Genomic DNA, 16714 nt, shown 5'->3' on the forward strand with positions numbered 1-16714 from the left:
ATGTGTGCAAAAATTCCTTGGAGATGAAACAAAGTACCCAGTTTCAGTTACTTAAACATTATTGTCATTTATTGACAGCTAGATTGTACCTGCAGCAATTGTGGCTTTAAATTATCAAACAGGGATGCCTTGGAGCCCGATTCCTTAGTGTGAAGGACAGGCAAAGCTCCCATTGATTGCTTGGGTTAATTTGGACTGTTTGCCAGATCCATTTACCTGAGTATCTTATCTGACTTCCTGCAAGGCTCATACTCACCAGCTGAAGAAGTCAGCATGAGTCTTTTCAATAAATTCAATAAGCACCATTAACTGGGTAACCCAGCTTCTCTTCAAAGTGTCAATAAGATGAGATATCAGGCTGAAGTCCAATTACATACTTTTTCAGTTGTCCCATATAGTGGACCCAATTTTCAAAAAATTCAGGAGAGACAAATTTATGTGCACAGATGCTGTAACTAGGCATTTGAATTTGAGGTCCACTAAAGGATAATAAAAATACAAGTAGCCACTGATGGTTGGACTCAATGATTCCAAGGGTCTTTTCCAACCTGAATGATTCTGTGATTCTGTAAAATTATTTCAATCAAAAGTTTTTTCATCAGAACACACTGTTTTAATGTTACTGGGTCTCCCTTCAGAGGTTTTTTTTTTTTATGACATACAACAATGATCTTGTTGATGGTTCAGTTATACATTTTCAAGTAATTAGGCACTTTCACCTAGGTAAATCATTTGTACAACCAAGAGATTTAAGAAATATTTCTAACTTCCTTTACCAGCTTCTCACTTCTTGCAGGTCAGGATAGCGGCTAATGAAAACGAGCTAATTATGCCAAGGTAAGTTGAACATTTTAAATACCTGGTGCCAATACTATTTAATAAAGTAATTAGCATGCTATTTTCGGAATTCTACATGAAATTCTGCATTATTAGCTCTTAATTAAACTGTACTTTGAGGAAAGAGATTACTATTACTAAACAGCTAAATGGTCTCATTATTCTGCAGTTAACAGAAATAAAATCCTGCATTTCTTTTAATTAAAGGTCAAAAAATTCCCCAGACCGATTGAAATAGAACTAATAAACACCCTACTGCTGCATATGATCTTTTTCCCTGTAATTTCGTCAGCCAGGATTCAATAGAAAACTTGTTGGTTCTTGCATTTTTGCCTAACACTTTACCTGCTTATGAAACACCACATATGAAGAGGTAAATTCTCAGAGTACAACAGTACTCAACGTAAAAACAAAGTGACTCTCAAATGCATTTGAAATCTCTGCATATTTATCCAGTTAAGTTCTTGTGATTGTTGATGAGCCAGTACAGTAGGAAACTGAGGTTTCTTAGCCACATTGCAAGCTTCAGTAGCTATACTGCAAAGTCACAACCCCCACACAGAGCCGCCTCAGCTCCAAGCACGACAGGCCATCTCTCAGGGTGACAGAGTAGTTCAGATCCTGTTCCAGTTCACTTCTGGGCTACTTTGCTGTGCCTGCTTAGTCTGGCTTGTCTCCATTGCATCTCATCAGCAGCAGATAAAATGTAAGTTGTTCACTGATTCATGTAGACACTTGTCTAGCTACTGGTAATGTTAGGTGTCAAAAACTCAGGTTCAAACAACAACCTCAGATGCAAAGCATTTATACCTCTGCACCCCCTCACCAGACAACCCACGCTTTTACGGCTTTAGATCTTGTTTGGTAGGATGCACAATATCTTGCTATAGAAGTTAAAACAATGGCAGGGCTATTCAGTCTAATGGTGCATATATTTTATAGCCAGCCAGCTCAGAAAGAACAGATCTCCTAGTACTATATTCATTATCAACAGCATGTTTGCTTCTTATTTAATGCTTCCTCACACACCAGCTCTAGCTCTAGCTTTCACTACAGCCAACAGGAGAGGCAAACAGAGCTCGGCTGGAGGACAAGGGCTACTCTCCAAGCAAGGCAGTCCTCCACTGCATGGGCTAGCCACGAGCTTCTGCTGCAGCAAAGCCTGTGTTCCCTTATCCACCGCACACTGCCTGGCTCAGCTGCTCAGGGCCCTTTTACCCTGTGTTGGCAACACGTGGTTCTGTACAGCCACTGAATGCTGAAAATGTCTAGAAGGTTCAACACTGGAAGAATTTCTAGACCTAATCTCTCAGCAGCAGAGACCACAGTGGCCTCACCTGAACGCACAGGAAGCAGCAGTTGAGTCACTACATCTGCTCCACTCCAATGAGTTTGACAGTGGCTACATTACTATGTCCAAAATACCAGTGTTTTGAGAGATGCAATTTAGATTTCAGGTCTACCTTTAGGCCCATGATTTGCATACAAAACAAGAAATTTACTCCATAAAACCTAGTTTCCTATAGATTTGTTTCCCAAATTGCTATTCCCACAGCGTGACTGACTGCACCCCCTTTTGCACTGCTGACTAGGACTGACATCCCCATTAGGTCTCCAAAGCACCTCCTTCCCTTCCCGCTCTGCCCCACACCCCCTGTCTAGATTAAAAAGGGACAGAACATGCTATTGCTAGCTCCAAGACACAGCATGTGGCTTAGCCAGGGGCAAGGGCTGGTCAAGTGAAAGATAAATGCAGAGCTCACTCTGAAAACTCTGCTTTAACACAGGCACTGCTTTGCATATGCACCTTACCCCACGCTGAACTCCAGGATACCAGCAGGAACTGTCTTTGAGAGCCGCCCATATGTGTCACACTGGCCCAAAACTGGCCAGCAGGTTCAAACATCATTAGATTGATCACAGAATCACAGAATGGTTTGGGTTAGAAGGGATCTTAAAGATCATCTAGTTCCAACCCCCCTGCTATGGTCAGGGACACCTTCCACCAGCCCAGGTTGCTCCAAGCCCCGTCCAACCTGACCTGGAACACTGCCAGGGAGGGGGCAGCCACAGCTTCTGGGCAACCCGTGCCAGTGTCTCATCACTCTCATTGTAAAAAGTTCCTTCCTTACGTCCAATCTAAATCTATCCTCTTTCAGTTTAATTGCTGGACTGACAAAGGCAAATGGGGACACTAAAAATACCTGATTTTTTTAGAAAATGAAAGTAAAAATGGGGTGTCGGTGTTGTATATGGCAAACTCTAACAGTCTGTGAATATGGCCTCCCTTATTTTTTAATTCAGTGTCAGTATTTTCTGGACCTCAATGCCTGAGCCTGGATAAACTAAGATCCACCTGTCCCTGTAAGCCCTGAAGCCTGCTCAGCAGAATTTTAAATCAGCAAGATTTCAAAGTTTTCTCTACATCACTATAAGATGATCACAGCTCAGTAGGGGGTGGTATTTACCTCTTTTTCCAGAGCACACAAAATTCAAAGCATTTAACTTTTTACAATATTTTTCTAGCATTTACAGAGTAATCACTGAGTAACAGTGGTACAATTATAATATAAATCTGTTGTGTGATCACAGGAAAACTCAAGTCCACAGACCAGATATAGGAAGCTGCTATTCAGGTAGCTGGAAAGAATTATTGGACACTACAAATTATGTCTAAAACGTTGGTACCAAAAAAACCCACTTTGGGCTTTATTCGCTTCTTATTTTATACTTTTTCCCCCCTATTAAAACTAAAGCTTCTAGAGAAACACAATTATTTGCATTAATGTTTAGTTTTACATATTAGAGAACAAGTGAAGTGCAAATAAATGAAGAATCAAACCCTCTAATTTATATAAAAACGATAAAAGAGTCAGCTGCTCTCCCCGTTTAGTAAAGCACAACAGAGTTACCACATCACTGGCATGTTAAATAAACAGACTACTCCATGGGCTGGGCAACACACCAATGACACAATCCATTCAGAAATGGTTTTTAGGTTTTTTTTGGTTTTTCCTAATAGAGCCAAAAAGATTCATGTGCTTCTCTTAATACTGTATGCAACTAAAAGTATCTATCTACCCTTAACCCTATGTTTGGGGTGAGCTAAGGCATACCAATTGCATTTTTTCCTACATGTTCCACCTCTATTGACAGAAAAAAATTCTTTGGAAGGATTTTCATTTTCTGCCCAAAAAGCTCCATGTCAGAAACAGCTGGGAATTCAGTCTTCAGCTTGTTCACCAGCTAAGGGTTACAAATATTTTTTTTTTTCCTTCTCTTTATGAGCAGTTCTAAAGTTGCTGAATGAAATTCCCCTGCTACATCAGCACCAGTATCAAAGAAATGACAGAAAAAGAGAAAGCAAGACAAACTTGCATAAAGTAACAGATATAACTCTCTTCGAGTCATATTTTTTATGATTATAGGTAGTCAACACGGAAGAGACATAAGAACTTCAAGTTAATAAAAATTTGGACAGTCTCATTGACTCCTGCATAGTACCTAGTCTAAAGGATATAATTCAGCAGAAAAAACCCCCAAACTTTAGTGAAACATGGGACATTAGTAAGATAAACACAGGGGGATAACTTTGTTAGAAGTGCTAATACATGCCTTTCCTGGTTTTGCAGGAGTGTTTGCATTTCTAAAAGACAAGATTACAGAAACAAAATCTACATGGATAAACATCCCATCTGGCCAAATTCTACAATTGCAGACTCAAATCAACACACAGGAATCCAAACTGAGCTCTGCATTTGATTATACTGTAAGAGACTGAGAATACATCTTAGTATAAATTCCCTGCCAATATTATATTTCTTCCAATAGCATATTTCATGCCCTTTTGCCAAATCTAATTTTTAAAACTTACATAATCCTTTTACTTACTTTTGGATATTAGCCTCTATTCTGCCCCTTTTATTGGCAATTCAGCCTATGCTTAAATATCTCTGTGCCTTATATTAAATATTTTTATTCATCCTCACTGTTTATACTCGGCAGACATCTGCAGCCTATTGCTTTCTGCTTTGGTCATTATTACTTAGCGCATTTTTAGGCCTTTATTTTATAATTTTTTGCTCAGACACTTCCTCACTCTTCTGGTGTCTCCAAGCACTCTCTAACTATTTCCAATTAAGTGGTGCAGAACTGAGCACAATACTCTAGAAACCAGTAAGATGAAGTACTTTCCTGATGTAAAATGGTATTTTTCATAGTCAGCTTAAATTTCAAACCAGCTTACATTACAAACTCAAGTATACTTTAGTAATCATCATGGTTTTAGGATATTTTGAGGATTACCATTTTCATAATTTGTTACCTTTAACAAAGGCAGTGAGAAAGGACAAGGGATAAGCAAAATGTTTTGCACCACAAAACCCGCACTTTTTATATAAACACAAAATTATTTTTCAACCCCCTTTCCAGTCCCACTAGAGTTCTAGCAAAGGCAAATCTAAGTTATCTTTAATCCAGGTTCACTTTAAAATGGGAGCAGAAACACTTGGGTTATTCCCAGGAGTGCTAACACTGAACAGGCAAGTGAATGGAAACTTGACTTAGAGCTGTGTGCCTTATTAGCTCCACAAAAATGCCACTCGTGTTCCCAGCCCTAACCTTTGTACAGTACGGCAGGGCCTCTGTCACATGAATTTACTGACTTGAGTTGGAATGAATCTGTGGAGCCTTGCTCTGCACAGTCACCAACTTTTTATTTATTACTCTCTACTATCTGTACTTTCAAATGTACTATAGTAAAATTTTTGCAATAGAAAGTGGTATTTAATTTATTATTTACTGCAGATGTGAAACTACATTTTAAGGAGCAATACTAACTCATATCCAGGACTGTAAAATATCATAAGGAATCTCCTAAAGAGTAAATATTTTTAAAATTGGTCATAAGGTTTTTATGCTCTGTCAAACAATTTTTAAATAGTGAGTAACACTTCTACCTTGTAGAAGTGTTGAAGTTTGCACAGAAAGAGCCTGAACTGGAAATAGGGCATTGTTATTCCATGACGGATTAGACAGACACTGCCATCCAACTAATTTTCTCTTACTTTGTAAGTATAAACACTAAAAATCAGTAAAGTAGTTGCATTGACTTATTCCAGACTGAACAGATAAGAAGAAAGACACTTTCTATGCAGCTGTATTGAAAAGAAACTCATGAAGAAGAGTCCCACTTCTATCCTCATTTTTCTCTTTTTGCCAGACTGTGTCTGCCTTCTTGATGTGACTGAAGATCAGGAAGGAGGTAGACGCAATTTTGGTATAACGTTCTATAGTTAATTGCTTTGATTTCTAGATCTGTCTGCAGTGTGTTCTTATTTGTTGGTTGTGAAAATTTTATTCGATTCCATTAGCGGCAGGAATTGGATGGCTAACTTGTCATCTGAAAAAGTCCAGAATAAATCTTGTAGCAGTCACTAGTACGGTGATGAATCTGTACAGCTCTGTGGTAAGCTGTACTTGCATTATTATTATTATTATTTGTATTAAAGTACTTTTTGAACAAAAAGTACAGAACAAAAAGAGCCTCTGACCAAGAGAGCCTGCAATTTTTTCTCCCTGAAAGAGAGGGACTGACAGGATAGCTGAGGGATGCACTGCCAGAAGGCTGGAAAGCAGTTTCAGCATGTAACTGTTCTTAATTATACCTCCAGGCGTGCTGCAGACAGGGCTAGTACCCTGCCCCAGGTCCGGTGCATTAACTCGTAACTTGCTTCACCCAGCAAGTGTCTTCTCTCAACTTCCTTCTTTTGCTTCAGTGAACAACAACAGGCAGCTTTTAAAATACTAATCTTGAAATGCGAAAAAGCTTTTTCAGTAGAGACAAATTACCCAGTAGATTTGAACATTTTATAGTGCACACTAAGATTTCAATATGTCTTGACATGCATTTCACTTCATAGATTTTGGAATGGCAGGTTTTGCTTCCATGGCCAGATGGATCAACCCAAACAGAGCCAAGCTTAGGTTATGTTGACAATACTCAAAGTAAAGTGTGCAGAATCACATGAATTTTTATCTCATCCATGAAAATACATACAGTCTTAAAGTATGACTTTCAAAGTAGACAAAAGAAGACAAAACTTGCCAACTACATAGCTGTGAACCAAAAATTATCACCAAAGGGTGGCACACTGGGTGGACAAGAGCATTTGTGTGGATTTCTTTGAAAGGGAAACCTTATGCTCAAGTGTAAAGATATCTCTGCATAATAAAGTCAAGGGAAAAAGCAGAAACAGTGTTACAAAGTACTCAGCCCATTTCATCTCAGGTGTGTGCAATTGCTTAAATTTCAAATAAAGTATCTCTTACATCACAAAACTCCTTTGAGAACAGGAATGGGAATGCAATGAGCAGACACCATTGTTAAGAGAGTACATTAAGCCTAGGGATAGCAAAGTATTCACCACTAAGAGAAATGGGGGGAATTAAAAAAATGGAAAAAAACCCACCCTGTAATTTACGGGAACGATGTAGATGCCTGCATCCATAGTGCACATCTACTTATTTCGGAAATCAACAGTGGATTCATACAAGCCATGATTCCCTTACTTTGGTTCTATCAGGAAGACAGACCAAGGACCAGAGAGTGTGTAACCAATAGTCAGATCTGGTGCTGGGGTAGAAGAGCTTGAAGCAAATAATTTTCATTTCATTGCCTTTGAAGATCTCATGGGATTTACCACGCCAAGAAGAAGTTTCTGCAGCCTCTTTGACAACAAAAAAATCTGCAACTGAGATGGATTTCTGTTCTCTTAGTTCCCTGTCGCTAAATTCATAACAGGAGGAGATAGCACAATCCTTGAAAAATCACTGTTACGGGATTTAGGTTTGCATGAAAGTATACTGTGTCACCGCTTTTAAATTAAAGAAGAAAAACAAATCCAAACCCAATCCAGATTCGGTTACTCCAGCACTGCAAAACTAAGCAGAAAAAATAAATTAAAAATCACTATAAACAAATTTTTGATTAGTGATCTGCCTTGTCCTTCTGAGATATCTTTTGTCTTAATGCTCCAGAGGACTCAGCAGTTCAGTTCCTTAGCAGCTGATAAATACAAATGAGGGAGCATGAGGCAGTACCACTCTCCTGACCCAACCCTCCCAGGCAAGACACTTCTACAGCACAGGCTGTGCACACTTGCGAATGTGCAGAACTGCCACAGGATTCCTTTGGAATAAAAAATACTTGGCAATTTTTAGGCCCAGGTGCAAAAACCAGGTAGGAAAACAGATACATAGTATATTCTCCTCCTTAACAATAAAACTTCCACTGCTTTGCTAAAGTCCTCAAAGGCCGCAGCACATCTGTACCGAGTTGTAAAACTCTATGTCTAGGACCTGATGACTCTCCTAGGTTCAATGAAGCTAAGGACTACCACATCCAACTGCTTTATTTTTCCAGGAATCGATTTTTCAGAAAAACAACTCCAAAATACCATCGACAAAACAAACAAGCCAAGCCATGAATTTCAGCAAACTCAGAACTAACGAAAACCACTGAACTAACAGGAACGAAGACGGAAATTTGGTTTCCTCCTAACACAGCACTGGAACTATAAGGCTCCTCACACTTAAAACTGCTAACAGGAATCAACTCTGTGTTAGAAAGAGAATCCACTGATCAATCAGTGATCACTGTCACATTTTCAGTGTAGAGTAAGATGGTTTAGATACAGAGCATCCTCTTCACAGCTGCTGTGCCTGAGAAGTATTTGTATAGATGAACAAGGTAGATAGTTGAGTCAAGTAGTAACAACGGGTAAAGGCAGTTACCATTCTGGCACAAGTGCAGCTTCCTGCGTATCTACAGAGGTGTACGGCAGTGCTACTATTATATTTGACATAAATGTTCTTTTTACAGACTGTGTGGGGCCATGCTCATCCCACGGCTCCAGAGAGCAGGAAGCATTGTTTGTGCAAACATTTCTGGACCTCAGTCCTTCCCACATGTAATACCTATATGTGTATCAACATAAAGCACAGACCAGGGCCATTCGAACACACAAAACATGCAGCCTCCTCTCCATTTGCCTGGCAGTACACAGAGATGCAATGTAGAACCTGCCTATTATTAGACACATGGTTACCATGCAAGGTTTTTGTCTTCATACACCACCGATAAAGTGCAAAATTAATCTTGGCGTCAAGCTTATTCCATGGGGTTTCACTGTCTCTAGCTCTACACAGGTGGAGAACAGGAGGAGGAAGTACATGCGGAAGTCCCAGCACTGCCCTGGAAGTCCCAGAAGTGCTGTACCCAAGGCAGAGCCAGCTCTCCTGCATCCCTGTCACCCCTCTGCAGCCATCCTCCTCTGGTCAAGGACTTTTATCCAGCACTCTGTTTAGAACACCAGTACACATCTTTTAAGAATTTAAGAACACCAGTACACATCTTTTAAGAAATTCACAGAAGTTGGTACGTAAACGACATTGCTTTTAGAAGTTAAATGTTAAAATGACTGACCAGTAAAGTGTTCTATATGCTGGTAACAGTCCATAAAATATATAAACCAATTTTTATAACTTGTTTTAAAGTTGTACTTTAGTTCTGAGATCTAATGCTAATTCTCTACTGCCTCACAGCGCATAATATTCTGCACTACTATATCTTAAACAATACGCTCAAGAACTTAAATTGGCCTTCCTAGGGCATCAGACAGCTACAGAAACACCACAGTCAATAACATTCATTTTCTTTGACTCTTTTTAAGGACAGAATGTACTTTTTACTTATTATTTCATCCAAGTCAATATAAAATACTTTAGGAGATTCAGGTCAAATTAAGAAAGAGGATATGTACACACTCAGTAAGCACACTGAACAACAGTTTAAAGGTACTATGGCTAATGAATTGGGAATGTAAAATGATTTAGCAGAACAAAAGTTCTTAACAGTTAATTCCTTATGTCATTTAAAGAGGTGATTGAAAATATTTTTTGAATCTCCCCAAAGGAAAAATTTATGGCTCACTGCAACCAAATAGATGTGAGCATCCCTGGTGATTCTGTAACTGACACGTTTGATGACACATCTATCATTTATTTACTGATAACCTTCTACGTGATCCTATTGATAAAGAAGCAGTTAACTTACAGGATTAGACTTCCTCCCATGACAGGAACCATCCTGCATCTTGACAGTTCAGGCTTTCTCCACCTTTTAGCCATTTTGTCTTAACACAAAATATATCTCTCTTCTGAGGCAAATACTTAGGTCGTTCCTGTGCAAGAGTAACTGAAAACATACGTCACTATTTTTTTAAATTTATATCCAAGTGGTATGCTCTACCATGGGAACTTCTGATTTCTTTCCACATACACTACTCAGAGTAAAAAGACACTTAATGGGTTTTAAACAACTGTAGTAATTTAAGCTGTGCTGACTAGTGTGGATGAATTTGTAGTATACTGAATAAACAATTAGCTCTCAGGGAAGAAATCTGTTATTAAACAAAATTGTATTATATTAAATTAAATATTAGGCCACCAATGTCCTAAGGAAATAGCAAAAAAGTGGCAGCACTTGCTTTGGAACATGGAAGAAGACTGATTTGACCAAGTGTAAATATTCATGTTTGATCTTAGCCACTCCAGAAGAGTTTTATGAGCAACAGAAACACACACATATTTTTAAGGTGCAATTCACTTAACCAGTGCCTGCCTAAAGATGAGCTATTTTTCTACATTGTCTGCTACAGCAAGTTAGAGGACTAGCTCCGATATTGATGTCTACATTATAAACCTCAAAATCTGAGCAAGATGACAGACTGTGCAAGTGATGGAAACTGAAACGCTACAAATTTATTCTTTCTGGCTAAATCCTCTCCATTATTAGAACACTGGCACTTACAATACACAAAGAGGATAGGTCTTGTACAATTCTTCAATGACCAATGCTCGAAGACTGCAGATTCAAGCTTGTACTGCCCATTTCAATGTACATATCCTAACAGATGCATTGCCTAAGTGCTCACAAAATACAAGGAAAAAAAAGATATATCACCTCTCTCCCAATAATGGATGTGGTTAATATGAATCTTTTTTCTTGCAAATTATAGAAGAACAATTACAAGTGTAGAAGAAGATTAGGCTTACATGAAGAAAATGAAGAAATGCCGATTCTGACTTCAATTCAAAGTGTCTCTTTTGAAAAGCACAGAAAGGACAAGACAGTCAAGAAGAGATCACAAGCTAATTATTTGGAAAAAATCATTTCACAGTGTTCTGATTTTTCATTTTGAAAATGTGATCAACTCTCAAGGAAATACGGAAAGTGCCTATATTGGGGAAATTAAGGAAAAGGTAGACCAACCCACTGCCTAGACCAGCAGCACTGCATAGACTGTCAATAGGGAAAAAAAAAAAATTTCATTTCCTCCCTATTATCAGCTGCTTTTCCCTTGGAAAAATCTCAATGTTTCAGCGTCATAAAAATTTCACAAGGAGTAACTGTAACAAAAAAAGATATTAAATTAGTAGACCATCAGCCAGGACAATCATGGTCTATTAAGATAAACTTACTTTGTGGATATCTAGATAGATTTTCTCTGTATGTCCATTTAAATGAATTATTTGCACTGCATGGGCTTTTAGTCTTCTAAAAGACACAAGGAAAATAAAATATAACATTGTCATAGGATAATGGTCCCTCCTGCCTGACAGACAATAGGATAGAAAGAAGTCACTGAAAAATGAATGTTGAGATGACATTACCAAGCTTATTTCAAAGTGGGAGGCAATTAGGCTATGAAAATATTCTCTTCCATTATTTCTATTATACCAGAGGAAGATAAAGTAAATAAATAGGAAGATGGATGGTTATTGTTGATGCACAGTGACAGCTACTCAGTATGTTACATTGAAAAACTATGTTCTATCAGTCCAGATTTTATACAGTGACAGGAAAAACTGTAACATCAGTTAGTCTGAAAATCTGAAGTACAGTTTCAAGTTCTTCAGGTCTTTTTTTTCGTTGTGTTTTAATTGATGAAGTTGTGGTGAAACTAGAATAAACTTCATCTGTTGTTTAATAAAGCAAACCATTTATTAGTTTTACAGGCTCATAAACTATGTCAAAAGATTTTCAGAAGGGCTCTTTACACTTGTGTGCCTGACACTGTAGATACCAAAGCTGAAGTACCACCACTTTGCCTCATCTCTAGAGGCACAGAAGACACTCATTTTAGAGGGTTGTTTTTTTGACTTGACCTCTTCTGAGGTCAATAACCACTTAACTTTATGATAGTAATTTTCATAAGTGCTCAACTTCAATTCACAAACTTCAAAGAAGAGGGCAGTTTAGCCTAACGTTCAAATATTAACTATTCTGGCCACTTTGCAAAAAATCATTTAGATACATGAAGAAATTCCCTTGAAAACCTGATCTTATATGCAATTAAGATCTCTCTTCTTGAAGACAGTCAAAAGGCACCTGGACATGGCCCTGCTTGAGCAGGGGATTGGACCAGATGACCTCCAGAAGCGCCTTCCAACCTCAGGCATTCTGTGATTCTGTGAACTGCAATCTAAAAACTACCCTGTACTCCTGCAATTCTGCAGGATATCTTTTGTTATGATGACCCTCTATTTTAACTCTTATAAAGAAAGGACAGTAAGACAGAGCTTTCAACTTGCTCACCTCACTCACACCTGAACTTCAGGGGCTTAATGAATCAGTCCTCCTAAAGTGAATCTAGGTTCTCTATGCACTCAGAGAGAAGCCTTCATCTCAGAAGACCCAAGACAAATGCTGCTTCTTGAGTGAGGTAGTGAATCATCAGTGATTATTTCTGCTATCCCTTCTCCATTAACCCTCTGGTTTTTGAACTCTGTCCTATCCAGAGGAATGGGCAGAACCAGTTCTAGAGGTTCTCTGGATGTTGGGAGCTTTCTAAAGTGTTTTAGGTTACTTTGCATTAATAGAGAAATTACTCTCAGGAAGCTCACAGTCCTACCAGATGTGAGCATAGGCAGGAAATATTAAAAGAGAAGACACGTTAAACAAAATTAAAACACAAAAAAGCATTATACCCAATTCTATATTGCTAGTATTTAAAATGTAAACTTAGTAGAAATGAGTTAATCTTCAGCACTGAAATTACACAAAGTCTACATTTAGCAACCTATTTTCACACTTGCAACACACAATTCTGTTACAGTCAATGCAGCAGAACTCAGTAAAACACTCCTGTTTAATAGGATGTCATTTATCCACAAATATACTTTACAATAACGGATTTTCAACTACTGCAAATTGATTTTATTTCGTTCCTTCCACATGTCATTGTGTCAGAGGATAACTCTTTTGATATTAATAGTAATGAAGACGCATTGCATCTGACAGCCCTAACAACATGTTTAATAGAACATTTTAACATTTAAGTAGATGAGGAATCAGAAGGGAATGCTTTTTCAGATTCCAATGTTTTAGAACACAGTTCTGTATAAATGAAATTATCCCGCTTAAAAGTTACTTCCACTCTGATATTATTTCTATTTAATTTGACAGTTTTATTTTGGGAAGGTAACATTCTGACATACTGCAAATTATTCTCCCAAAATAATACAGTTTATCCTTTTGTATCAGTTTTAAAGTAGTCTCAACGGCCTCCTGTTTCTGATAATTCTGACAATTAATTGTCCTAACTTATTCTAAAATGACACAATCCCAAAGTGTCAATCACAAAGAGAAACAATACAAAACATACTGTTTCAAACTGCTACTACAGAACACAGCGAGAGTTTTATTCAGGCTTTATTTTAAACATGTTGTTATCAGAAACTGCTGCTTCTGCAAAACAACGGGAGTTTTGCCAGTCATGTGGGTCAGACCTTCTTTCTTTCCTGCAGTTGTAAGATTCTCAAAACATGCTCACCCACCTAACTCAAATGCTGCCATCACGATCTACACAGAGACTCCATTTATTGAATTTCACCTTTATTCCATCTCTTTCCCATGCAATTTGTCTGCATCCAGAAAACACCTACTTATCTAGGAGGTATTTATAATTGCATGTGCAGAGAATGTTTTGGAAAATAGTGTATCCTGCAATTTTAAAGCCAATTAAATTGTAACTACAAGTTCAAACTTTTCTTTTAAGGAACCAATATATGCAGGGTTAATGCAGCTTGACAAATTTAACACTGAAAAAACAAAAACCTAGTTAAAAATGAAACAAAAGTGACCATCAACTGCACGCAGTGCTGTCACTGGCTTTCCTGTTCCCAGTTCCTCTTTTCATTATGAAATTCTAACAAAACGTTCTCCCTTATTTTGAGCACAAACAGGGCAACAATCAGCATTTTACAGATTTTTAGCTTCTAGACCAAGTACAGTTGTGCAAGGTGGCCTCTAACTACCTGCTTTCTAACACCACTCTTCACAAAAAGAAAGCGAGATATACAGCAAAAAATAATGCTAAGATGGTACCCCTACTGACCCGTAACTACCACCTCACTTGAACAGCACAATAGAGAGAAAAATGACCTTCAGGAATGTACAACTTAAAATGTTAAAGTGGAAATTGTCACGTCACTTAGCGACAAAATAAGCTTTTAAGACCAATATTAACACAAACCTTGCTTGCAAGCAAGAGCCATAAAACAGAGATAAGAAAGGTGAAATGCTGCAACCATCTTGTGATATCTGAAACCTATTTGGAACAGCTAATAATGCAGTCTATTCTTCAAAATTTATGTTGACATTTACTTTTGCTCACCACATTTACCTCCTGCTTGTAAGACTAGCAACATGCATTTTACATATCAATAGCTCTTGGGTCCAGCCCTGAAGTCCTGTGCTGTTTTCAGATGCCTCTGAAGTACGCGCTGAGACAGAAGCTGTCATCAGACTAGAGTTAAATACTCTGCAATTATGCTTAGAATTCTGCATGCTGGGTAGGTTGTGGTGTGTTTGAAAACACTAACACTCTTACCCCCTTTTCCTTATCAGTTACTTAGCAACTAGCTGTCTTTAATTTCCTTTTGGGAGACTATTTTCCATATATAGTAAGGGGAACGGAATTCAGTGGTGCCCACCAACCTGTTTAGAGAATTTAGCTCAGCAGGGACTTGCATGTCACTTGAGAGAAAACAAGTGATAGTAACCAGTGAGTCATCTTATCTCACACTTTTCTAGTACAGATAAAGCAATACTGCACAGACTCTCCTCCAGCCTGAAGGTTGAAGGAACTGCTACACCTGGAATCAGTGAATACTCCAAGCCAGACAGACTACTTCTCTCTCAAGGCCTGAACAGTTTGTGTTGGTACTTATTGATCTGCATCTTCTGTGAGTTCCAACTATTAATAACTATTCACTTTAAAATTAAAAAAAAAAAAAAGGCACTTTGCTGTAATGACCATTAGTTTATGCACATACTTTACCTGTACATCGTTGGTGTTCATTCTTGTTCCCTCCTTCCCAACGAAGATGTCATCTATGTCAACCAGAATGTACCTATCCAAGGACAGTCTGAGCTTCTTTCCAGACAGGAAAGAGATGGCATCTATGAAAATCAGCTTGTGCAGCCAAAAATTCAAGTTATTGCCGAAAAGGACTCGTTGAATCCCATCGTGGAGCCCCAGGTCATGAATTACCGTGGCATAGAGAGCACTTATAGCAGCAGGTGGTGAAAGGTTTTCTGGTGTCTTTACTTTTGCAAATATCACTGGTTGATAAGCTGTATGATTAATCTGGAAAACCGCCCAGTCATTTCCAAGCAAGGGACCTTTCTCAAGCTTAGAAGATTTAGTCACATGGAGCAGTGGGGAATGAGGGTTAATGCAACAGTCCTTAACACCCAGATTGCTGTGGACATGGAAAGGAAAGCCCTTCAACTGAAAGCTTTGCAAGCTGTTCTCATTGCCTTTGTGAAATCCAATAACACCTACACCGTACTCTATACAGTACTTATCTAGAAGGCCTCTGTTCCAAGAGTCCATATTCACATACTTTAGAATATTTTCATATACTATGAGAGCATATTTGCCTTTATTTTTGTCTATAAGCACTGGGAGGTCACCTTTCCCAGGTGCAATTTCAATGTGAAACTGAAATCTGCTAGACTCTAAAATGGTTATTATATCTTGGCCTAATGTTGAGTACTGACTTTCCACAAACACCAGCACTACAAGATCTGTCCTCAGGGGATCAATAGGCTTCATGGTCTTCATTTCCATCAGCTTGTACGGCAACAGTTGAGGATCACCACATTCCACTTCTGAAGAGATTTCAGAAAGTTCATTTTCCTGTTTGTAGCCATTATACAAGTAGTACGCAGAAATAACTATGCTCACCATACAAAAAGTGGCCAGCAAAATAACTGTTCTTTGAAAATGTCTGTGAAGTTTCATGATAAAACTCATGTTGTTTACTTGCCTTAGATTGTTCTTGACAGCAGCATTAAAAACAAACACAGATTCTCAACAACTTGTTCCAGTCCTCTGAAGTATTTATGTCACCATTGCAGCACACACATCTATCTTCCACAAGGCTTTACAGAAGATACAGTCTAGAAGAAAAGAAAATCAGAGATTTAATTGAGACATCGCACTTGCGAAATATCATCACACCTAAACTAATGGTGAGCAAAGAAATTACTGCCAAACAGAGGTTTGGAAATGAACACCTCAAAACTGACAGTTTCTTTTTTAAATTTTGCATTAGTAGTGTTATTTCCTCCTGGTCCCATGAGTTTCCATGATCATTTGAATGTCTCTAAATCTCACAGGCTCCTTACCCCAGAGAATCAAGTAAAAGAGGGTATACACAGGAGGCACTGAAAAGGAAGATATGGTGGCAAAGAACTTACTGTTTTTCTGAAATGTTTAACCCAAAATATAAACGTTAACTCCAA

The 16714-nt window shown here is 38.3% G+C and overlaps 1 protein-coding gene across 5 annotated transcripts in view; it reads right to left on the reverse strand.

The window, feature by feature from the left end:
* LOC141960198 (bifunctional heparan sulfate N-deacetylase/N-sulfotransferase 3) overlaps positions 1–16714 on the reverse strand; it is a 73393-nt gene that overhangs the window by 49094 nt on the left and 7585 nt on the right. For all 5 annotated transcript variants that reach the window (XR_012633573.1, XR_012633574.1, XM_074905171.1 and 2 more), the window contains one exon: positions 15243–16369. Coding sequence is in view for 3 of the 5 variants with exons in the window: in XM_074905171.1 (XP_074761272.1) it covers positions 15243–16223 (981 nt within the window). In the remaining 2 variants the exon portion in view is untranslated. The remainder of the gene's footprint in view (positions 1–15242; positions 16370–16714) is intronic.

This window comes from Athene noctua, chromosome 4, assembly GCF_965140245.1.
Source record: "Athene noctua chromosome 4, bAthNoc1.hap1.1, whole genome shotgun sequence".
NCBI lineage: Eukaryota > Metazoa > Chordata > Aves > Strigiformes > Strigidae > Athene > Athene noctua.